This window comes from Heterodontus francisci, chromosome 9 (assembly GCF_036365525.1).
Source record: "Heterodontus francisci isolate sHetFra1 chromosome 9, sHetFra1.hap1, whole genome shotgun sequence".
NCBI classification, from domain to species: domain Eukaryota; kingdom Metazoa; phylum Chordata; class Chondrichthyes; order Heterodontiformes; family Heterodontidae; genus Heterodontus; species Heterodontus francisci.
The window spans coordinates 11,667,065-11,692,621 of record NC_090379.1 but is presented as its reverse complement, the minus strand read 5'-3'; the positions used below and the strand labels follow the sequence as shown (position 1 = coordinate 11,692,621).

Sequence of the window (25,557 nt, the reverse complement as noted above, 5' to 3'; positions counted from 1 at the left end):
CAATACCCTCATCAATCCTCCTTGTTACTCCCTCAAAAAACTCAAATATGTTCGTGAGACACGACCTTCCCTTAACAAATTCAGGCTGACTATCCCTAATTAATCCGTGCCTTTCTAAGTGGCAGTTTATCCTATCCCTCAGAATTGATTCTAATAATTTGCCCACCACCAAGGTCAGACTGACTGGCCTATAATTATTTGGCCTATCCCTCGCACCCTTTTTAAACAATGGTACAACGTTTGCAGACCTCCAATCCTCTGGTATCTCGCCTGTATCTAGTAAGGATTTGAAAATGATCCTCACAGCATCCACTATTTCCTCCCTAGCTTCCTTTAACAGCCTTGGATACAATCCATCCAGCCCTGGTGATTTATCCACTTTCAAGAATGTCAGACCCTCTAGTACTTCCTCTCTCATTATGCTCATCATATCTAATATTTCACACTCCTCTTTAACTACAATATCTGCATCATCCGTCTCCTTTGTGAAGACAGAGACAAAGTACTCATTTAGAACCCTGCCCACATCCAAGCATAAGTTCCCCTGTACATCTCTGATAGGTCCTACCCTTCCCTTAGTCATCCTCTTGCAAGTACTGATAAAACATCTTTGGGTTTTCCTTGATTTTACCTGCCAATATATTTTTCATATCCTCTTTGCTTTCTTTATTTCCTTTTTCACTTCACCCCTGCACTTTCTATACTCCTCAAAGCTTTCTAAAGTATTTTTGTGACTGTCATGAGATTTCTTTTTCTGCTTTATCTTACCCTGTATGCTTCTAAATAACCAGAAGGCTCTAGATTTAGCAGTACCATCCTTTTTCTTTGTGGGGACATGTCTACACTGTGCCCATAGAATCTCGCTTTTGAATGCCTCCCACTGGTTTACCATTGATTTTTCTTCAAATAGTTGTATCCAGTCCACTTTCGCCAGATCACCTCGCATCACATCTATTGGTGACTTGCATATTGAAATTAAGGAACAATGGCAAAACAAACATCACTCCCTGATTTGGATGACTCGGGCTCAGTTTCTCAGACAAATGCTCAAAGTACTTCTTTGTGTTGGGCTGCTATAGATTATTAACTCCGATACTCAGACAGTAATCCTTTCTGCAATGAGCCAAGTCAGAGTTTGCTGTGGTGTGCAACCGTTCATAGATACCAAGAAAGAAAAAAAACTTGCATTTTTATAGCATTGTTCACACACTCATGATACTCCAAAGCCAATGAATTGCTTTTTGCAGAGCAGTTAATATTGTCACATAGACAAATATGGCAGCAAATGAGATAATCTATTTTTAGCGGCATTGGTTGAGGGATAAATGTTGGCCAAAACAATTAGAGAAGTCTTCTTTGAACAGTGCTGTGGGATCTTCAACATCCACCTGAACGAGGAGACGGGATGTCAAACCTGACAATGTAGCACACCCTTAGTACTGCACGCAATCATCTGTCTAGAATGTGCGTTTGAATCATGAAGTGGGGCTTGAACCCATGACTTTTGAGTCAGAGATGTGAGCTCCACCATTGTGCCTAGCTGGCATTTTAGTAAGCAATGTGAATGTAGAAAGCTAAACAGTCCTACAAAACTAATGCAAGACTGCAATTATTCACCAACAGCTGCCCGCTAACTGCAGACTATTAGTATAGTAATGTCGAGGTCAGACAGCCAAGATTAGAGCATCTTGCATTGATTCCCAAGTCCCAGAGATAATGACTGTTTTATAGTCGTCTTCAGCACAGCTGAATTTTCTTTCATGGAGTTCGGCATAACAGGCAGATAGACCCCTGGTGCAGATTCTAACTTGTCAGAAAATTCTGCATCTGCCCCAATCTCTAATCAATCCATTCATACATTGATTTGTCCAGTTCACATGCCACCAACAGTCCTTCTACCTATACATTCAAGTTCATGTGATAGACACAACCAGGCATGTGTGCAGATGCCTCAATCTCTATTCTGGCATGTGGAACAGGGTGCACACTATGTTTCAGGACAATGGTACAATGTGTAGTTTCACAAGAACATAAGAACTCAGAGCAGGAGAATGCCATATAGCCCTTCGAGCCTGCAAAGCCATTCATGGCTGATCAGATCTTGGCCTCAACTCCACTTTCCTGCCTGTTCCCGAAAAATCCTCGAGTCCTCTATAGTTCACAAATCTGTCTATATCAGCCCTGAATACATTCAATGGCTCAGCCTCCCCTGCTCTATGGGGTAGTGAATTCCAAAGATTCACAATCCTCAGAAGATATTCTTCCTCAACTCTGCCTTAAAAGGGAGACCTCTTATTTTGAAACTGTGCCCCCAGTTCTAGATTCCCAGATGAGGGAAATATCCTCTCAGCATCTACCCTGTAAAGCATCTCACATATATGTTTCAATAAGATTACATCTCATTCTTCTAAACTCCAATGAGTACTGGCCCAACCTTTCCTCCATCCCAGGAATCAACCTAGTCAACCTTCTCTGAACTGCCTCCAATGCAAGTATATCCATCCTTAAGTAAGACCAAAACTGTACGCAGAACTCTCGGTGTGGTCTCGCCAATGCCCTGTACAGTTGTAGCAAGACCTCCCTACTTTTATACTTCATCCCCCTTGCAATGAAGGCTAACAGTCCAATTGACTTCCTAAATCTGCTAACTTTTTATGTTTCATGTACGAGGACACCCATATCTCTCTGTACCGCAGCATTATTTCATCTCTCTCCATTTAAATAGTGTTTTGCTTTTCCAGTCTTCCTACCAGAGAGTGGAGAACCTCACATTTTCCCACATTGTACTCCATCTGCCAAATTTTTTCCCACTCACTTAATCTATCTATATCCCTTTACAGACTCTGTGTCTTCCTCACAACTTGCTTTCCCACCTATCTTTGTATCAGCAGCAGATTTGGCTACAACACTGGTTCCCTTCATCTAAATAGTTGAGGCCCCAACACTGATCCCTGTGGCAACCCACTAGTTGCAGTCTGCCAACCTGAAAATGACCCATTTTCCCCAACTCTATGTTTTCTGTTAGTTAGCTAAATCCTCTATCGATTATCTTGTGCAGTAATCTTTTATGTGGCACCTTTATCAAATGCCTTTTGGAAATCCAAATACACTATATCTTCTGGTTCCCCTTTATCCATCCTGCTCACTACATCCTCAAAGAACTCCAATAAATTTGTCCAACACAATTCCCCTTTTAGAAAACAATGTTCACTCTGCTTGTTTGTGCTATGATTTTCTAAAACATCCTGCTACTACTACCACCTTAATAATAGATTCCAGCATTACCGATGACAGATGTTAGGCTAACTGGCTATAGTTTCCTGCTTTCTGTTCCCCTCCTTTCTTGAATACATTTGTTTGGGATAGAAATGCAATACTGTACCCATGTACCTCCTGGCTTGCTATAGACACAGTACAGGCAAGACCATCTAAGGAATGTTGCCGCAACTTCCAAAGGCAAAAATCTTAACTACCCTAGATGCGAAGCATGGTTACTGGCAAGTGAAGCTGGATGAAAGCAGCAGTTTTCTCACCAAATTCTGGACACTGTTCGGGATATACAGATGTTTGAGCATGCTGTTTGGCATTTCCGCAGCTCCAGAGGAGTATCAACGCAGAGATCATGAGATAGTGGAAACTACAGTGGATGATCTGTTAGTTTATGGATGCGGAGACACAGTGGAAGAAGCCATTGCTGACCATGTTCAAAATCTAGTGCAACTGCTAGACAGAGCTCACCAGATGAACACGAAACTGAACAAGAAAAAACTGCAATTAAAGATGCCCAAAGTCAAGTACATAGGTCATGTACAGATAGCAAAATGTCTTTGCCCAGATCCTGAAAAGGTGAGAGCTGTAACAGCGATACAGCAACCAACAGATGTAAAAGCAGTGCAACGATTTGTTGGATTCATCAAATATTTAGCAAAATTTTTGCCCAATCTGTCATCGGAGTCATTATGCCAACTCACCGCCAAGGACGTGCAGTGGTATTGGGGCACAGAAGAAGCATTCACTAAAAGCAAGCAACTAGTGATGGCAATGCCAGTGCTGAAATACTATGACGTAAATGAAGTCACCCTGCAGTGTGATACCAGCGAGACAAGACTTGGAGCAACCCTAATGCAGCAAGAACAACTGGTTGCATTTGCATCCAGGCGACAATGCAAACGGAATGGTGCTACACTTGGATCGAGAAAGAGTGCCTGGCCATTGTCTTTGCTTGTGAACATTTTTATCAATACCTACTTGGGAGAGACAAAGTGAAAGTCGAGTCCGACCACAAGCCACTTCAAAGTATTTTCCTCAAGCCGCTACTATCTGCTCCAAAGCGTCTGCAAAGAATGTCACTCTGGATACAGAGATATCATCTGAACGTGACATACAAGCGAGAGAAACAGATTTATACAGCTGATATGCTATCGAGAGCAGCACTCTCTATGAAGAAAGTAGAGGATGCTACGACAGTGTGAGAAATCTTCCACATCCAATGTGAAGCTGCAGCTCGATGTACTCTGGAAGTTATCAACCCAGCAGAGACATTGAATCCAACAGACAAGCGCCTTACTCAGATCAAGCGAACTACCCAACAAGATGCAACTCTCCAAGTGTTGCAAGAAGTAGTGAAGAAAGGCTGGCCTGAAAGCATCAAGGACACTCCTGTGGTCACAAGAGCTTATTGGGCATACAGAGATGAATTGAAACCCAAAAGTAGCATCTTGTACAAAGGAGAGTCATTATCCCTGAGCAGTTGAGAGAAAGGATGGTGAAGTGCATCCATGCAAGCCACCATGGAATTGAGTCGGGTCTGAGGAAGGTAAGAGAAGTGTTCTACTGGCCAAACATGAGCAATGAAATCAAGCCAGTGCAGTGCATGTAACGAGTACCAAGCTAAGCAAGCTAAAGAGCTGCTGATGAAACATGACATCCCAGACAGACCATGGCCGAAGCTGGGAGCAGACCTCCTCACTCCCGCAGGAACTGATTATCTTGTCATCGTAGACTGCTATTATGACTACCAGGAGGTAGACCAGCTGACCTCAACAACTACCGGTGAAATTGTAGAATGCCTGAAAGCAACTTCGGTCGTTATGGCATTCCAGACATTGTGATGAGCGACAGTGGCCCTCAGTTCACAAGCGAAGAATTCAGCTGCTTCAAAAAGGATTTGGAAATTCAACACATACATCATCTCCGCACTATCTCCAGTTAAATGGGAAGGCTGAGGCAGCAGTGAAAATCATCAAAGGAATCATAAAGAAATCGAGCAAATCCAGCACACATGTATAAAAGGCAATTCTCGAGTGGAGAAACACACCTACTGAAGGCATGGAAAGTAGTCCAGTACAAAGACCTAATGTCATGCTGCACCAAAACTACTCTTCCAATAGCAAAAAAAGCTACTGAAGCCAGTAGTAGTAACAGGCGTGAGTGACAAAATCAAGGCAAAACAGCAGAAAGCCAAATTTCATTTTGACAAACTGCCAAACCACTGCCAGAATTGAGTATTGGAGAGCAAGTAAGGGTACAAACCATCAACACTCTCAACAAGAGTCAGCCTAAGTGGCAACTTGGGACCTGCGTAGAGCAGTTGTCACCTCAATTGTATGCAGTGGAAGTGAATGATCAGATATACCATCGCAACCGCAGGCACATGCGCACAACTGAAGAAGCTGTTCCGTCACTGCAGGCGGCTGATTAGGAAGACGTGAACTCACCATCTGCACAGACCACAAAACCATCAGTGCTAGAGGTCCACAGCATCCCAACAACTGAAATGGAACAACACTAACCACGGCAACAAGTGATATAGGAACGACACTCCCCAGAGAAGGAAATCAACCAGATGAACAGCCAACGACAATGTGCACACGCACCATTAAGAGACTGGCACGATTGAAAGACTGTGTGCAATGCATGTGCAGAGACTGACGAGAATAATGAACTGCTAATGCATGAGAACAGTTGTGTGCATAGTGGGTAACCTGGGCAACCCACAGTGTAAATGAAAATGTATTCATTTTTTTGTTTGTTTTTTGTATGAAAAGAGGGATGTTTGGGATAGAAATGCAATACTGTACTAATCTGCCTCCTGGCTTGCTGTAGTCATGTGACCTCTACCATGAGGCATTCACTGCAGGCAGCCATCACAAGTCAGTTCAAGAAAGACACAGTACAAGCAAGACTTGTCCTGTGAGCTCGTAACACATTTGCAGTTTTCTAATCTGCTGGGACCTTTCCGGAATCTAGGGAATTATGGAAGATTACAACCATTGCATCCACTATGCCAGAATGCAGCTACTTTTTTTAAGACCCTAGGATGCAGGCCATCAGGTCCAGGAGACTTGTCAGCCTTTAGTCCTATTAGTTTTCCAAGTACATTTTGTTTAGTGATAATGATTATTATAATCCTCTCTCCCTTTTGCACCCTAATTTTCTACTATTATTTGGATGCTAGTATAAAACTAGAGTAGTGCAGAATCAGGATGATTATTTCATCTGTAGTGAGGAAGGAACAGATTATCACAGGAGTTTCACAGCATTACCCCGAATACTCTGTTGCTCCGACTCCGGCCTCATCATGTACATCCTCTCCTCCCATCCCTTCCTTAGTTCCACAATTGGGAGCCATTGTTTTATGTGCCTAACTTACACACTCTGGAATTCTCTCCCAAAATGGAGCTCTTTGACCAAACATTTGGTCACCTTTCCAACCATCTCTTTCATTGACACAATCTTTTTTCACCACCTTACACCTCTGTGAAGTGCCTTCAGACGTTCTTCTGTTATTCTTTTGGGCCTCCTTATCTCGAGAGACAATGGATACGCGCCTGGAGGTGGTCAGTGGTTTGTGAAGCAGCGCCTGGAGTGGCTATAAAGGCCAATTCTGGAGTGACAGGCTCTTCCACAGGTGCTGCAGAGAAATTTGTTTGTTGGGGCTGTTGCACAGTTGGCTCTCCCCTTGCGCCTCTGTCTTTTTTCCTGCCAACTACTAAGTCTCTTCGACTCGCCACAATTTAGCCCTGTCTTTATGGCTGCCCGCCAGCTCTGGCGAATGCTGGCAACTGACTCCCACGACTTGTGATCAATGTCACACGATTTCATGTCGCGTTTGCAGACGTCTTTATAACGGAGACATGGACGGCCAATAACTCTGTTATTGAGTTGTTGTATTAACACGACTGATGTGTTTTTCTAGGCAAACAATCACTATTGATCATATTTGATACCAATTAGCAGTCGAGTATGTAGAATTGTGCATACTGGGGTAGAATTTCCTGTGTAGTTGCACCCAGAGACACCTGTAATCAGGCACCAAGCAAACATACAGCATAAAGGATTGAACAAAATTGGGCAAAAGTGAGTTATGTATGTAATTATGATATAACCAAATCTCCTCAATCCTTTACATCTGTAATAACTGCATAAATTCATCTCTGCCTTAAAGTTATCGAGACTTGTATGCAAATTTCCTGCAACTGCACTGATTTAGAAGTTCTTTTAAAATTCTGGACACATTTTTAAGCACCCGTGATCACTTGAACCAGGTGCAAATCAGTGGCTCCAGAAAGTATTAAAGCCATTCTCATCCTGTGAATCCTGGCAGCCATTTCTTGGTGCTTTTGAGAATAAATATGGCTCTTTTGCATTTTTACCCCTGCTATTATCCTAGAGAAGGCAGACGAGGAAGGAAAAAACCAGAGATAGGGTGACAGGAGGCCGGGAGAGTGAAGCATCATCAGCAAAGGTAGCACCCTGCCCTGGTGCATGTATAGGTCGCAACTGACATTCAAGGAAGTGTCTGAAGAGCGCACTGTGCGATGACTGCTCTATACAAAGCTGGCCAATGGCCAATTCAGAGACTTGCTCCATGATGATTTAAAGCCCCAGTCCATATGCAACTGGGCCTTAACTATAAAAACGAAGGTTACCACAGCCCTCAACTTTTATGAACAAACATACGAGCAAGTGAATTAGGAGCACTCAGCCCGTCGAGCCTGCTCCGCCATTCAATAATTCATGGCGGAAGTGATTACTCCACATTTCCACCTACCCCCGATAACCTTCCACCCCTTTGCTTATCAAGAATCTATCTACCTCTGCCTTAAAAGTATTCAAAGACTCTGCTTCCACTACCTTTTGAGGAAGAGAATTCCAAAGAAAAATTTCTCATCTCTGTCTTAAATGGGTGACCCCTTATTTTTAAACAGTGACCCCTAGTTCTAGATTCTTCCACAAGGGGAAACATCCTTTCCACATCTAACCTGTCAAGACCCCTCAGGATCTTATATGTTTCAATCAAGTCGCTTCTTACTCTTCTAAAGTCCAACAGATACAAGCCTAGCCTGTCCAATCGTTCCTCATAAGACAGCCCGCCCATTCCAGTTATTAGTCCAGTAAACCTTCTCTGTACTGCCTCCAATGCATTTACATCTTTCCTTAAATAAGGAGACCAATACTGTACACAGTACTTCAGATGTGGTCTCACCAATGCCCTTTATTGCTGAAGCATAACCTTCCTACTTTTGTATTCAATTCCCCTCGCGATAAACGATAACATTCTATTCGCTTTCCTAATTACGTGCTGTACCTGCATAATAACCTTTTGCGATTCATGCACTAGGACACCCAGATCCCTCTGCATCTCAGAGCCCTGCAATGTCTCACCATTTAGATAATATGCTTTTTTTAAAATTCTTTCTGCCAAAGTGGATAATTTCACACTTTCCCACATGATACTCCATTTTCCAGGTCTTTGCCCACTCACTTAACTTATCTATATCCCTTTTTAGCCCCCTTATGTCCTCTTCACAAATTACTTTCCTACCTACCTTTGTGTCATCAGCAAATTTAGCAACCATACCTTCCGTCCCTTCATCTAAGTCATTTATATAAATTGTAAAAAGTTGACGCCCCAGCACAGACCCCTGTGGCACACCACTCGTTACATCTTGCCAACCAGAAAATGAACCATTTATGCCTCCTCTCGGTTTCTTGTTAGACAATATTCTATCCATGCCAATATATTACCCCCTCCACCATAACCTTTTATTTTCTGCAATACCCTTTAATATGGCACCTTATCAAATGCCTTCTGAAAATCGAAGTACAATACAACTACCGGTTCCCCTTTATCCACAGCACATTTAACTCCCTCAAAGAACTCCAATAAATTGGTTAAACAAGATTTCCCTTTCACCTTGGAGCGGAGAGGCTGAGGGAGGACCTGATTGAGGTATACGAAATTGTGAGGGGCATTGACAGGATAGATAGGAAGGAACATTTTCCCTTAGCGGAGGGGTCAGTAACCAGGGGGCATAGATTTAAGGTAAGGGGCAGGAGGTTTAGAGGGGAGCTGAAGGAACATTTTTTCACCCAGAGGGTGGTTGGAATCTGGAACACACTGCCTGGAGGGGTGGTAGAGGCAGAAACCCTCACAACATTTAGAGGTATTTAGAGGAGCACTTGAAACGCCATAGCATACAAGGCTAGGGGCCAAGTGCTGGAAAATGGGATTAGATTGTATGGGTGCTTGATAGTCAGCGCAGGCGCATTGGGCCGAAGGGCCTGTTTCTGTGCTGTAAAACTCTATGATTCTATGACCATGTTGACACTGCCTGATTACATTCAATTTTTCTAAATGCCCTGCTATACCGTCTTTAATAATAGCTTCTAACATTTTCCCTAAGACAGATGTTAAGCTAACTGGCCTGTAGTTTCCTGCTTTCTGTCTGCCTCCCTTTTTGAATAAGGGAGTTGCATTGGCTATTTTCCAATCTAATGGAACTTTCCCCGAATCTAGGGAATTTTGGAAAATTAAAACTAATGCATCAACTATCACACTAGCCACTTCTTTTAACACCCTAGGATGAAGTCCATCAGGACCTGGGGACTTGTCAGCCCGCAGTTCCAACAATTTGTTCAGTATCACTTCCTGGGTGATTGCAATTTTCGTGAGTTGCTCCCTCCCTTCTATTTCCTGACTTACAGCTAATACTGGGATGTTACTTGTATCCTCAGTAGTGAAGACCGATGCAAAATATCCGTTCAATTCATCTGCCATCTCCTCATTGTCCATTATTAATTCCCCAGATTCACTTTCGATAGGACCTATACTCACTTCGTTAACTCTTTTCTTTTTCAAATATCTATAGAAACTCTTGCTATCTGTCGTTATATTTCTAGCTAGCTTTCTCCCGGACTCTAATTTTACCTTCCTTATCAATCTTTTAGTCATTCTTTGCTGTTCTTTATATTTTGTCCAATCTTCTGATCTGCCTCCCATCTTTGCGCAATTATAGGCTTTTTCTTTAAGTTTGATACTATCTTTAACTGTTTTAGTTAACCATGGATGGCAGGTCCCACCCTTGGATTTTTTCTTTCTCGTTGAAATATATCTATTCTGTGTATTCTGAAATATCCCCTTAAATGTCTGCCACTGCATCTCGATTGACCTCTCCCTTAATCTGATTTGCCAGTTCACTTTAGCTAGCTCTGCTTTCATGCCCTCATAATTGCCCTTACTTAAGTTTAAAATACTAGTCTTGGACCCGTTCATCTCTCCCTGAAACTGAATGTAAAATTCAATCATATTATGATTGCTGCTACCTAGGGGCACCGTAACTATGATGACATTACTTAATCCTATCTCATTGCACAATATCAGGTCTGGTATAGCCTGCTCTCTGGTTGGCTCCAGAATGTATTGTTCCCAGAAATTATCCCGAAAACATTCTATGTACTCCTCATCTAGGCTACTTCTGCCCATCTGATTTTTCCAGTCTATATGTAGGTTAAAATCCCCCATAATCATTGCTGTACCTTTTTGACATTATTTCTTCCTTTATACCCTGTCCTACAGTGTGGCTAATTTTAGGTGGACTGTACACCACTCTCATAAGTGACTTCTTGCCTTTATAATTTCTCATCTCTACCCAAACTGCTTCTACATCCTGGTCTCCTGAACGTAGGTCATCCCTCTCTATTGCGTTAAAACCATCATTAATTAACAGAGCTACCCCTCCACCTTTTCCTAGCTTCCTGTCCTTCTTGAATGCTACGTACCCTTCAAAAGTCAAGTCCCAATCTAGTCGTCCTGCAGCCATGTCTCTGTAATGGCTATCAGATCATACTTAACAGTTCATCTGTTTTGTTTCGAATGCTCTGTGTATTCAGATACAGAGCCTTTAGTTTTGTCCTTTTATTATTTTTGTAACCTCTAGCCTTATCTGTTGATTTACTCTTAGATTTGTATGCTCTGCCCCTTCCTGTCACAGTCTATCATTTTCCATATTAATATCTTTCACTCTTGCCTTGTTTCTACTCCTTGATTTACCATATCTTCCCAAGTTTGATCCCTTGCCGCCACTATTCAGTTTAAAACCCTCTCTACTTCCCTAAGTTATGCGGCTCTCTAGAACAGCAGCCCCAGCACGGTTCAGGTGTAGACCGTTCCAACGGTACAGCTCCCACTTTCCCCAGTACTGCTGCCAGTACCCCACGAACTGGAACCCATTTCTACCACACCAGTCTATGAGCCAAGCATTAATTTCTCTAACATTATTTTCCCTATGCCAATTTGCACATGGCTCAGGTAATAATCCAGAATTTTTTCTTCTTTATTCATTCATGGGATGTGGGTGTCACTGGCTATGCCAGCATTTATTGCCCATCCTTAATTGCCCTTGAGAAGGTGGTAGTGAGCTGCCTTCTTGAACGGCTGCAGTCCATGTGGGGTAGGTACACCCACAGTGCTGTTAGGAAGGGAGTTCCAGGATTTTGACCCAGCGACAGTGAAGGAATGGTGATATAGTTCCAAATCAGGTTGGTGTGTGACTTGGAGGGGAACTTGCAGGTGGTGATGTTCCCGTGCAACTGCTGCTCTTGTCCTTCGAGGTGGTAGAGGTCATGCGTTTGGAAGGTGCTGTGTAAGGAGCCTTGGTGCTTTGCTGCAGTGCATCTTGTAGATGGTACACATTGCTGCCACTGTGCATCGGTGGTGGAGGGAGTGAATGTTTGTGCATGGGGTGCCAATCAAGCGGGCTGCTTTGTTCTGGATTGTGTTGAGCTTCTTGAGTGTTGTTGGAGCTGCACCCATCCAGGCAAGTGGAGAGTATTCCATCACACTCCTGACTTGTGTCTTGTAGATGGTGGACAGGCTTTGGGAAGTCAGGTGGTGAGTTGCTTGCCGCAGGATTCCTAGCCTCTGACCTGCTCTTGTAGCCACGGTATTTATATGGCTACTCCAGTTCAGTTTCTGGTCAATGATAGCCCCTAGGATGTTGATAGTGGGGGATTCAGCGATGGTAATGCTGTTGAATGTCAAGGGGAGATGGTTAGATTCTCTCTTGTTGGAGATGGTCATTGCCTGGCACTTAAGTAGCAAGTAACATTTGTGCCACACATCCGCCCAAACCTGGATATTGTCCAGGTCTTGCTGCATTTCAACACGGACTGCTTCAGTATTTGAGTCATCGCGAATGGTGCTGAACATTGTGCAATCAGCGAACATCCCTACTTCTGACCTTATGATCGAAGGAAGGTCATTGATGAAGCAGCTGATGTCCTGGAGCTCAGATGTTCGACCTCCAACAACCATGGCCATCTTCCTTTGCGCTAGGTATGACTCCAACCAGCAGAGAGTTTTCCCCCTCATTCCCATTGACTCCAGTTTTGCTAGGGCTCCTCGATGCCATACTCAGTCAAATGCTGCCTTGATGTCAAGGGCAGTCACTCTCACCTCACTGAAATAAAAGCAAAATACTGCGGATGCTGGAAATCTGAAACAAAAACAAGAAATGCTGGAATCACTCAGCAGGTCTGGCAGCATCTGTGGAAAGAGAAGCAGAGTTAACGTTTCGGGTCAGTGACCCTTCTTCCGAAACGTTAACTCTGCTTCTCTTTCCACAGATGCTGCCAGACCTGCTGAGTGATTCCAGCATTTCTTGTTTTTGTGGCACTCTCACCTCACCTTGAGTTCAGCTCTTTTGTCAATGTTTGAACCAAGGCTATAATTAAGGCAGGAGCTGAGTGGCCCTGGTGGAATCCAAACTGAGCATCACTGAGCAGGTTATTGCTAAGCAAGTGCTGCTTGATGCCACTGTTGACGACACCTTCCATCACTTTACTGATGATTGAGAGTAGACTGATGGGGCGGTAATTGGCCGGGTTGGACTTGTCCTCCTTTTTGTGTACAGGACATACCTGGGCAATTTTCCACATTGCCGGGTAGATGTCAGTGTTGTAGCTATACTGGAACAGCTTGGCTAGGGGTGCGGCAAGTTCTGGAGCACAGGTCTTCAGTACTATTGACGGAATATTGTCAGGACCCATAGCCTTTGCAGTATCCAGTGCCTTCAGTTGTTTCTTGATATCACGTGGAGTGAATCGAATTAGCTGAAGTCTGGCATCTGTAATGCCGGGGACTTCAGGAGGGGGCCGAGATGGATCATCAACTCAGTACTTCTGGCTGAAGATTGTTGCAAATGCTTCTGCCTTACCTTTCGCACTGATGTGCTGGGCTCCCCCATCGTTGAGGATGGGGATATTTGTGGAGCCACCTCCTCCAGTTAGTTGTTTAATTGTCCACCACCATTCACGACTGGATGTGGCAGGACTGCAGAGCTTAGATCTGATCCGTTGGTTATGGGATCGCTTAGCTCTGTCTATTGCATGCTGCTTATGCAGTTTGGCATGCAAGTAGTCCTGGGTTATAGCTTCACCAGGTTGACACCTCATTTTGAGGTATGCCTGGTGCTGCTCCTGGCATGCCCTCCTGCACTCTTCATTGAACCAGGGTTGGTCTCCTGGCTTGATGGTAATGGCAGAGTGGGGGATATGCCGGGCCATGAGGTTACAGATTGTGGTTGAGTATTATTTCCTTTGAGGTTCTGCTTAATTTGGTGCCTAGCTCCTCATACTGACTGTGCAGAACCTCTTTCCTTGTCCTGCCTATGTCGTTGATACCTACATGGATCACGATGACTGGATCCTCTTCCTCCCACTGTAAGTTCCTCTCCAGCCCAGAGCAGATGTCCCAAACCCTGTCCGGCCAGGCAACATAGCCATCTGGACTCTCGCTCTTTGCTGCAGAGAACAGTGTCAATCCCCCTAACTATACTGTCCCCTGCTATCACTACATTTCTTTTTTCTCCTTCCACGTGAATGGCCTCCTGTACCATGGTGCCATGATCAGGTTGCTCATCCACCCTGTAGCCCCCACTCTCATCCAAACAATCTGAAAGAACCTCAAACTTGTTGGACAATTACAAAGGCTGAGGCTTCTGCACTCCTGCCCTCTGGGTCCCCTTACCTGCCTCAGCTGAGTCACACTCTCCTGTCCCTGACTACTGACCAAATCAGAAGACCCTATCCTAAGAGGTGTGATCGCCTCCTGGTACAAAATGTCCAGGTAACTTTCCCCCTCCCTGATGTATCGCAGTGTCTGCAGCTCGCCCTCTAGTTCAATGACTCTGAGCCAAAGCTCTTCGAGCCGCAAATACTTACTGCAGAAGTGTTTGCCCTGGATCACACTGGCATCCAGGAGCTCCCACATGCTGCAGCTGTGACAAATCACCTGTCCTGCCATCCTTAATGTGTTTTAATTAACTACTTAATTATTTTATTCAATTATTTATTTTATTTTCCTTTTTTATAAATTTTATTAAGCTCATCACTAGTTCCTTTACTTTAGAATTAGAATGGACCTTAATCACTTACCAGATATTCACCAAACAGGTAGCTTCTTCCCAAACCAATCACCTACCTGCTTTCCTGTGACGTTTGATGCTATGTTTGATTTAAATTAAATTAAAAGCTTACCTGTATACTCACCCCGGCAGCTCTGTTTCCCTGCTCTCTCTGTTGATTATGAAGTCACTCTGATGTCACTTTTCGATTTTTCCCTGCTCTGTTCCTGCTGTTCCCACCCTGCTCCTCCCTCTCTCTCTCTGCTCCCGCTGTGCTCCTCTCTCTCGCAGCTTCCAGTCTCCAACCCTGGGGTTTTGGTGCATTTTTTAAACCTCCACTCCCACCGTGCTCCTCTTTCTCTCACTCTGTCTCCCATCTCCGGAGGTCTGGATCATTCCAGACATCCGCGGGGGACCTGTGCAGCATTAGTCAAGGGGCAGTGAGAGTCTGCATTTGTCAGGTAACTGATGTCCTTTTCCACAGAGTTGGAAAGTTTACCAAATTTAACATGTCCGCTGCAGAGAAAAAGCAGAAGGCATTAAGTTTCCTCAGGACTGCTGGCTTCACCTGAGTGCATGGGGTAACCAATGGAACACGTCACAATAAAGGCACCCCGTCAGAAACCGCAAAGCTATATGAACAGAAAGGGCCAGCATTCCCCCAACCTTCAGATGGTCTGCAATGCCCTGCTGTACATCTTGCAAGTGAATATGCTATAAATTGTGGAGAGTGAGGGGGTTAATGCTGTCGCAATGTTTTTATTGCGGTCAATTCTGTTATTCAGCACAAGCTTCAGAACGGGAGAAGTGTGGAAAGATGGATTTCGATGATAAAGGTTAGCTGTTGAAGCCATTGCTGATGATCCCTTTTTGATCCCACAGACAAACGCTGAGGAAAGATACACAACCATATACATGTGTATATCAGGCATCAAAATTCTGTGGAGCCGCTCCTGATGCTGGATAGATTTGGGGGTGATCTCCAAACACTCCTGCTAGTGTCGCGAGGATAATCTTCATGTGCTGTGCCCATGCACAACTATGCCTTGATAGAATGCGTGAACCTTAACATAGAGGGGTGTGGGGGTCACTAGGTGGGAATGAGCCAATGAAAAAAGACCCTGGACTATAGGAGCAAAAGCTGAGGGACATGAAGTGTCTACAAATGGTGTCACTTGCAAGGGTGAGGCAGTCAGAGGGTAGCTTGTGGAACAGGGATTTCCCTAATGAGTGTCTTCGCAGAGGTAGCAACCAGAAGAAGGATCAGACACTGCTTTAACTTCAAAGACTGTTTTATTTATAAAACAAAGTTTCAAAGGATTAGTAAAGTTAAGTGGAAATTTTAACAACTATAAATATTGCCTGAAAAAGTTAAACTCTACTTAGAGACATTGGAACACATTCTTACAGAAATTCCAATAAAACCTTAACTAGACCCAGAGATGTGTAGCTTCATTATAGTCTTTTATGGCATGTTAATCTCGGAAATCTGAACTATTTATAATGATAAATCCTTCATGAACATATTAAATATTAAAAACCTGGTTAAACTTATTTTAACTTTAGAAAACATTACAAATTTGGTAAATATTGACAAATTTAAATATATATGTAACCTCTTTGAAGCAAAAGCAATAACAGTTCAAAATCAAGGTGATCATCAAAGAAACTGGACAGCAAGTGATGGTCACAATCTTCTGGCCAGGCAGATTCCCCCCACCTCAAAAAAGAGAGAGAAGGTAGTAGAGACAGGAATTAAATGCCCCCCTCTACTCACCTCAGGTGCCCCGTTTGGCCCTAGGACCTCAATGAGCCTTTCGGTCAGCCGACTCCCTGCACTGTGTCCCAGTAAGCTCGGGACCAGAAAGATGGGCTGCGACAGAAAGATGCTAAGCTGATGAGTCGTGGACCGTATGCTCCTGGACCAGGGCTGCTGCTTGCTGGCTGCAACCAGTGAAGGAGAACCTGAGCTGCCTCGTGTAGCCTGCCGTGTACAGGTGGCTCCATGCCTCCAGTTGGCAGGCCAGAGCTTGAGGTGATGCTGCCACCCAAGGAGGTGACAACAGCAGGCTCTTGGATCGCACCTGCTGCCCATCCACCACGTTTTTGATCTGAAGTTCCAGCAATCAGCCCGTTGGCTGCCTTCAGATCATGCAAGGCCTTAGCAGGAAACTGGAAGTCACGATGCTTAGCACGTTCCAGTATGTTATCCAAAGTCTGCAGAAGTTAGTGCGCCCATCAAGGTGAAATTCCCAACTGTTCTCTCACCGTCCGCTGCTGGTTCGCCTGCTGTGCATCCCCAATGAAGTCACCACTGGCTGCATTGGCTCACAGAGCTCTAACATGTCCTGCAGAATGTTGGCGCATTGCAGCAGACTCAGCCACACCCCTGAGAAGTACCATGTTATCACTGAGATTTCTGATTCCTCATGTACATGGTTAAGGTGCCTCTTCAGGACTTCAGCCGTCAAATCACACTCACTGATCCGTAGCTGCCTTCTAGCCGATCTCTCCGGAGAGGTGGAAGCATCCTGCACCTCCTCAGGGACTCCTTGTTCTTCAAAGCTAGATTCTGATGATGGAAAACTCACCTGGCTATGAAGCAATCACCTAGGCCCAGTGAAATATGTCCTCTCTGGTACAGATTACAAAGAACTGGGTAAGTCTGCTTGGTGGTGGTCCAAAGGTGGAGACGGGGTTTCACTCCCAGGAAAGAAGAGCATTGGAGTGGATCTGACTTTTCATTTCCCCTTCATCTGGCATTTCAATAAGGACAAGTCGCACAACAAAGCCAGGGTCCACATTCTCCAGCTTCTCCGGAAGCTGCTCCCCCTCTCTCACCCTCACCCCTTCCTTGCCATCAGTGGCAACTGCCTTTCAGCATCTTGAATGACCTGTGCAGAGAAAAACAAAAGAGGGTTAGAATGGTTTCCTTTGCCACTGCTAGGATGTCCTATGGGAGAGAAAAAGGCTGGGCCCCCGTCCTGGAGCAATGAAAGATCGCAAGGGGAGAGCTACTCATCTGGTTCTGAACTCTCCCCTCCCCTGCCACCACCCCCTCCTCTGCCACAGTGGTGCAACAGCTTTCTCATGGGGAATCAGAGTCGAGATAACTGAATGCAATTTCTGAGTTACACCCCCACAGAAAATTCCAGCAATACATCTTCAGAAAACAACGGGAGACAATGGCGTAGTGGAAATAACACTGAACTAGTAACCTAGAGGCCCAGACTAATGTCCTAGGGACACTGGTTCAAATCCCACCATGGCAGCTGGTGGAATTTAAATTCAATTAATTAATAAATGCAATTAATAAAAATCTGGAATTGCTGTAAAAACCCATCTCGTTTACTAACATCCTTTAGGGAAGGAAATCCACTGTCCTTACCTGGTCTGGCCTATATGTGACTCCAGACCCACAGCAATGTGGTTGATTCTTAACTGCTCTCTGAAATGGACTAGCAAGCCAGTCATCAAGGGGAATTAGGGATGGGCAACAAATGCCCACATCCCATGAAAGAATTTAAAAAACTAAATTGAGAAGACCTTTACCAGACAACTAATGACTGCCGCCAGGCAAGAGGTTTGTTATCTTGGTCTCAGAATTGGTCAGGATCTCAGATGCTAGGCATCTCTTAACTATGGTTTTCCAGACCTAGTGATTGCACAATATTCACAGTCTTTTCAACATCATAAAATTGTTTGAAAGCTGCTTACCAGCCACCTCTGGTAGTAGAAGTTGTGTTCAACTATCAAATGATGTCATTCCATTCTTGAATAAAGATTTGTGTGCTGAGACCAAACAGGAAGTGATGAATTCCATAACCAAAATAGCGGGTCTCCTGGCCACTTCTTTATCCACGATTAGGATTGCCTTGCAATCAGTCTACATGTGCTTTTCACATTCTTGACATAGGTTTCAGTTTCCAAACAGTGCAAACTAAGTAATGGCGACTGAGTATCTTATAAGATTATAAGCGCAATCACCAATGTTTATGATACTTGAAACAGGATTGCTGGAGCTGCATCTTGAATAAGTGCATTAACTTACTGCTAGTAGTATCTGCTCGATCAGAAACTGCATTGCACACAAATGGGTCATTACTGGTGGAAAAATACCTACATGGCCTTAATAATCAAAATTCGGGAGACATACTTCCCACAGCTCTAGATTTCATTCTGTCTCAAAGACGTGATATTTATCAAATTCTGACTTTTCAAACCTGAAATAACAAAACATGAAACACTTCCAAAAAAGCTCACTTCAGCGCGCACGGGAGAAAAAATATTTATAATATCCACCCTCTAATACATTATCACCTTTAAAATGAACGGTTTACAATTTTTTCACCTGATACAACATGTTTCTTGCATTATTTCCTGATAAGATTAGAGAGATCGTCTACTCTACTTCTGAGAATATTTTAGATTTTAGTGGTGGGGTGGGAATAAAGCAATTTCTATTTTTCTCAAAACAAAATTCGTCAACTCGAAATTACTTTAGTTCTTCTAAAATACATTGCCCCTCAACTGTCAAGTCAACAAGAATGATCCATATCTTTCACATACCTTGGCTGAAATCTAATATATGCTTGTGTTATTGTATATTGATGTAATAGGCACTTGAGTCGTATTATTTGAAGCTAAAACAATTACTGGAGTTTTGGCAGCCTATGCTGCACTCAGAAAAAGCTTATCTACTCTTGCTTGGCCAGAACCACAAAAGAATTAATTAATTTATTTATTAAAAATGAAGATTGCTACATAGAATTTACTGCACAGAACTAGGCCATTCGACTCATGGTTTATGCTGGTCTTCTTTTCTCCACACGAGCCTCCTCCCACCCTACTTTATCTCACCTGATCAGCATACCTTTCTATTTCATTCGCCCTCAGGTACTTATCAAGCTTCCCCTGAAATGCATCTATATTTGCCTCAACTACTCCAAGGAATATGCAAGTTCCACATTCCAACCACTCTCTCAATCAAGAAGTTTCTCCTGAATTTCTTCTTGGTTGCCTATCTTGAATTTATTGGTGACCATCTTATATTCATGGTCCCTAGCTTTGAATTCCTCCACAAGTGGAAACAGTTTCTCTACGTCTACTCTATTAATTATATCACTGTTCATATCCTAGTGTTTAGAAGGAATTAGCAACAGTCAGAAATTCAATATATATGAAATTTGGAAACTGATTAAATAGAGTTAACTTAAGAGCTTTCTTGAACAAGTAATTGTTTTTCACCTCACTCAAGTGTACACGCAGTTACAGTTGATTGCAGCATTGAAGCTGAAAGTTTCAAAATGGAAGTCCATCTTAATCAGCAATAAAAAAAGCAAACAACATTAACATCAAATTAAACCAAATGCCAGATAATAATGCCATTATGGAGAAGGAAAAAGGTATAGCAGATATCACTTTGCTGGCATAAGGAAGTAAAAGTACAGTTGTTAAATACATTAGACCAGCAAACAAGAACAAAGAACAAACAGATGCAGATTTCCCTTTTTTACAATGTTGCTTGCAGTATGTATGGACATAATAAATTGACCTTTTGCACTCTGGAGTGTTTACATTTACTTTTCTCATGAAACACTTAATCAGACATTGTAAGACTGTACCATTATTTGAGGCCACTTGACTATAGTAATAAAAGTGAAACTAGCTCACATTGCACTGGGGTCCCAGAAGATAAATTCAGTCAGTCAGTGAGCTTATACAGAAAATAACTAAGCCATACAGATTTGGAAAGTCCCAGGTTAGGCCTGTAATCTGTGTTCAGTTTGAAGGTCACAGCTGAGATAATTGGCCTCAACCTAGTATGGGGTGGGGGATTGGGCGGGATGCAGAAATCAGGCAAAGTTCCTGCTCCTGACATCCATCTAACAAGCCCTTCTTGAAATGTGGATGTTGGGTGAGATCAGGAATAAGCTGATTCAATAGTTTGCAAACATTCACCATGAAGGGTTACTCATAACTAATAATCACTTGGCCGAGATACCATGGACATCAGTATCATTGCACCTTTTTTATTCAATACTTTTTAATTCATTCACGGACGTGTGCATCACTGGCAAGCCCAGCATTTAGTGGCCATCCCTAATTGCCTAATAAAGGAGTAAACACAAGGAGAAGAAGGGAAGGAGAAAAAAATTGGGAAGTTTAAAAAACGCGAAATCTATTTCTGATGTTACCTAAAATGAGATGGAGTTTTGTATCTGTCTGGAAAGCATAATGTAATGTGACAAGGAAAGGTGACTGTCGAATGTGTTCCAATACTTGACGCTCTGTCCTGGTGTGCTCTGCAGTCTTTGCTTTTTGAACTATCGTTGCCTTCTTCAGCACCTTCATGGCAAAAAGCTTTCCGGTGTCATGGCCACTGATTTTCCTCACAAGAAATACTTTTCCATAAGCTGGAAACAGAGTAAAAGGCATCGAGGTCAAGAACATGCACCCAATTAATGCTTTATTAAAAATACTGTTACTACAGCTACAACACAAAAGGCAACATTACTAAATATATTGATCAATTAAACAAAAATTATTGGCTAGTAAAACCTGCACTTCCCTGAAATGTTAGGAAATTTACACACTTTCTATCCACTGCTTATAGAAAAACACAGCAGCAGGTTTCAAATTTACAGCCACTCATGCTCTTTACGAATATTTCTAGATGAAGGCTGTCCAACATACGACCCACAGGCCAGGATCCGGCCCGTGGATGTATTTCAGAGATGACAAGTTTTCCATTGTCTTTCAGACCGACTTTAAAAAAAAATTGTGCTGTCAGTTTCACAGGGTGCGGGGAAGAGAGAGAGGGAGAAAGCGCGCAAGAGAGAGATAGAGGTGACGGCGGGAGAACAGAGTGAGGGGGGGGCGGGAACACAGAGAGGGGGGCGGGAACACAGAGAGGGGGGCGGGAACACAGAGAGGGGGGCGGGAACACAGAGAGGGGGGCGGGAACACAGAGAGGGGGGCGGGAACACAGAGAGGGGGGCGGGAACACAGAGAGAGGGGCGGGAACACAGAGAGAGGGGCGGGAACACAGAGAGAGGGGCGGGAACACAGAGAGAGGGGCGGGAACACAGAGAGAGGGGCGGGAACACAGAGAGAGGGGCGGGAACACAGAGAGAGGGGCGGGAACACAGAGAGAGGGGCGGGAACACAGAGAGAGGGGCGGGAACACAGAGAGAGGGGCGGGAACACAGAGAGAGGGGCGGGAACACAGAGAGAGGGGCGGGAACACAGAGAGAGGGGCGGGAACACAGAGAGAGGGGCGGGAACACAGAGAGAGGGGCGGGAACACAGAGAGAGGGGCGGGAACACAGAGAGAGGGGCGGGAACACAGAGAGAGGGGCGGGAACACAGAGAGAGGGGCGGGAACACAGAGAGAGGGGCGGGAACACAGAGAGAGGGGCGGGAACACAGAGAGAGGGGCGGGAACACAGAGAGAGGGGCGGGAACACAGAGAGAGGGGCGGGAACACAGAGAGAGGGGCGGGAACACAGAGAGAGGGGCGGGAACACAGAGAGAGGGGCGGGAACACAGAGAGAGGGGCGGGAACACAGAGAGAGGGGCGGGAACACAGAGAGAGGGGCGGGAACACAGAGAGAGGGGCGGGAACACAGAGAGAGGGGCGGGAACACAGAGAGAGGGGCGGGAACACAGAGAGAGGGGCGGGAACACAGAGAGAGGGGCGGGAACACAGAGAGAGGGGCGGGAACACAGAGAGAGGGGCGGGAACACAGAGAGAGGGGCGGGAACACAGAGAGAGGGGCGGGAACACAGAGAGAGGGGCGGGAACACAGAGAGAGGGGCGGGAACACAGAGAGAGGGGCGGGAACACAGAGAGAGGGGCGGGAACACAGAGAGAGGGGTGGGAACACAGAGAGAGGGGACTGGGGGGGAGTGAGAGACAAAGAGAGAGAGGGGCACAGAGAGATAAAGGGGGCACAGAGACAGTGAGACACAGAGAGAAGACACAGAGAGAGGGCACCGAGACAGCACGAAAGACAGAGACAGAGAGAGGGTATAGAAAGAGATAGGGGGAACAGCGAGAGAGAGGGCAGAGAGAGAGAAAGAGAGAGAAGGAGGAAGAGAGAGAGAGTCAGAGAGAGGGAGAAAGAGACAAAGAGAGAGGTGACAGGAGAGAGAAAGGGGTGAGGGGGTTGTAAGGGGGGAGGAGGGGGGGAACAGAGAGAGAAAGGGGAGGGGAGAGAGAGAGAGAAAGGGGAGGGGAGAGAGAGAGAGAAAGGGGAGGGGAGAGAGAGAGAGAAAGGGGAGGGGAGAGAGAGAGAGAAAGGGGAGGGGAGAGAGAGAGAGAAAGGGGAGGGGAGAGAGAGAGAGAAAGGGGAGGGGAGAGAGAGAGAGAAAGGGGAGGGGAGAGAGAGAGAGAAAGGGGAGGGGAGAGAGAGAGAGAAAGGGGAGGGGAGAGAGAGAGAGAAAGGGGAGGGGAGAGAGAGAGAGAAAGGGGAGGGGAGAGAGAGAGAGAAAGGGGAGGGGAGAGAGAGAGAGAAAGGGGAGGGGAGAGAGAGAGAGAAAGGGGAGGGGAGAGAGAGAGAGAAAGGGGAGGGGAGAGAGAGAGAGAAAGGGGAGGGGAGAGAGAGAGAGAAAGGGGAGGGGAGAGAGAGAGAGAAAGGGGAGGGGAGAGAGAGAGAGAAAGGGGAGGGGAGAGAGAGAGAGAAAGGGGAGGGGAGAGAGAGAGAGAAAGGGGAGGGGAGAGAGAGAGAGAAAGGGGAGGGGAGAGAGAGAGAGAAAGGGGAGGGGAGAGAGAGAGAGAAAGGGGAGGGGAGAGAGAGAGAGAAAGGGGAGGGGAGAGAGAGAGAGAAAGGGGAGGGGAGAGAGAGAGAGAAAGGGGAGGGGAGAGAGAGAGAGAAAGGGGAGGGGAGAGAGAGAGAGAAAGGGGAGGGGAGAGAGAGAGAGAAAGGGGAGGGGAGAGAGAGAGAGAAAGGGGAGGGGAGAGAGAGAGAGAAAGGGGAGGGGAGAGAGAGAGAGAAAGGGGAGGGGAGAGAGAGAGAGAAAGGGGAGGGGAGAGAGAGAGAGAAAGGGGAGGGGAGAGAGAGAGAGAAAGGGGAGGGGAGAGGGAGAGAGAAAGGGGAGGGGAGAGGGAGAGAGAAAGGGGAGGGGAGAGGGAGAGAGAAAGGGGAGGGGAGAGGGAGAGAGAAAGGGGAGGGGAGAGGGAGAGAGAAAGGGGAGGGGAGAGAGAGAGAGAGAAAGGGGAGGGGAGAGAGAGAGAGAAAGGGGAGGGGAGAGAGAGAGAGAAAGGGGAGGGGAGAGAGAGAGAGAAAGGGGAGGGGAGAGAGAGAGAGAAAGGGGAGTGGAGAGAGAGAGAGAAAGGGGAGGGGAGAGAGAGAAAGAAAGGGGAGGGGAGAGAGAGAAAGAAAGGGGAGGGGAGAGAGAGAGAAAGTGGAGGGGGGGGAAGAGAGAGAGAGAGGGTGGGGGGGGTGTAAGGGGGGAGGAGGGGGGGAAAGAGAGAGAGAAAGGGGAGGGGAGAGAGAGAGAGAAAGGGGAGGGGAGAGAGAGAGAAAGGGGAGGGGAGAGAGAGAGAGAAAGGGGAGGGGAGAGAGAGAGAGAAAGGGGAGGGGAGAGAGAGAGAGAAAGGGGAGGGGAGAGAGAGAAAGAAAGGGGAGGGGAGAGAGAGAAAGAAAGGGGAGGGGAGAGAGAGAAAGAAAGGGGAGGGGAGAGAGAGAAAGAAAGGGGAGGGGAGAGAGAGAAAGGGGAGGGGAGAGAGAGAAAGAAAGGGGGGGCGCCGAGAGAGAAAGAAAGGGGGGGCGCCGAGAGGGAAAAAGGGGGGGCGCCGAGAGGGAAAAAGGGGGGGCGCCGAGAGGGAAAAAGGGGGGGCGCCGAGAGGGAAAAAGGGGGGGCGCCGAGAGGGAAAAAGGGGGGGCGCCGAGAGGGAAAAAGGGGGGGCGCCGAGAGGGAAAAAGGGGGGGCGCCGAGAGGGAAAAAGGGGGGGCGCCGAGAGGGAAAAAGGGGGGGCGCCGAGAGGGAAAAAGGGGGGGCGCCGAGAGGGAAAAAGGGGGGGCGCCGAGAGGGAAAAAGGGGGGGCGCCGAGAGGGAAAAAGGGGGGGCGCCGAGAGGGAAAAAGGGGGGGCGCCGAGAGGGAAAAAGGGGGGGCGCCGAGAGGGAAAAAGGGGGGGCGCCGAGAGGGAAAAAGGGGGGGCGCCGAGAGGGAAAAAGAGGGGGCGCCGAGAGGGAAAAAGAGGGGGCGCCGAGAGGGAAAAAGAGGGGGCGCCGAGAGGGAAAAAGAGGGGGCGCCGAGAGAGAAAAAGAGGGGGCGCCGAGAGAGAAAAAGAGGGGGCGCCGAGAGAGTAAAAGAGGGGGCGCCGAGAGAGAAAAAGAGGGGGCGCCGAGAGAGAAAAAGAGGGGGCGCCGAGAGAGAAAAAGAGGGGGCGCCGAGAGAGAAAAAGAGGGGGCGCCGAGAGAGAAAAAGAGGGGGCGCCGAGAGAGAAAAAGAGGGGGCGCCGAGAGAGAAAAAGAGGGGGCGCCGAGAGAGAAAAAGAGGGGGCGCCGAGAGAGAAAAAGAGGGGGCGCCGAGAGAGAAAAAGAGGGGGCGCCGAGAGAGAAAAAGAGGGGGCGCCGAGAGAGAAAAAGAGGGGGCGCCGAGAGAGAAAAAGAGGGGGCGCCGAGAGAGAAAAAGAGGGGGCGCCGAGAGAGAAAAAGAGGGGGCGCCGAGAGAGAAAAAGAGGGGGCGCCGAGAGAGAAAAAGAGGGGGCGCCGAGAGAGAAAAAGAGGGGGCGCCGAGAGAGAAAAAGAGGGGGCGCCGAGAGAGAAAAAGAGGGGGCGCCGAGAGAGAAAAAGAGGGGGCGCCGAGAGAGAAAAAGAGGGGGCGCCGAGAGAGAAAAAGAGGGGGCGCCGAGAGAGAAAA

General features: G+C 46.2%; 1 protein-coding gene across 3 annotated transcripts in view; it reads right to left on the bottom strand.

The window, feature by feature from the left end:
- rps6ka5 (ribosomal protein S6 kinase, polypeptide 5) overlaps positions 1-25,557 on the bottom strand; it is a 292,559-nt gene that overhangs the window by 143,697 nt on the left and 123,305 nt on the right. For all 3 annotated transcript variants that reach the window (XM_068038562.1, XM_068038563.1, XM_068038565.1), the window contains exon 3: positions 20,885-21,103. In XM_068038562.1, coding sequence (XP_067894663.1) covers positions 20,885-21,103 — 219 coding nt within the window. The remainder of the gene's footprint in view (positions 1-20,884; positions 21,104-25,557) is intronic.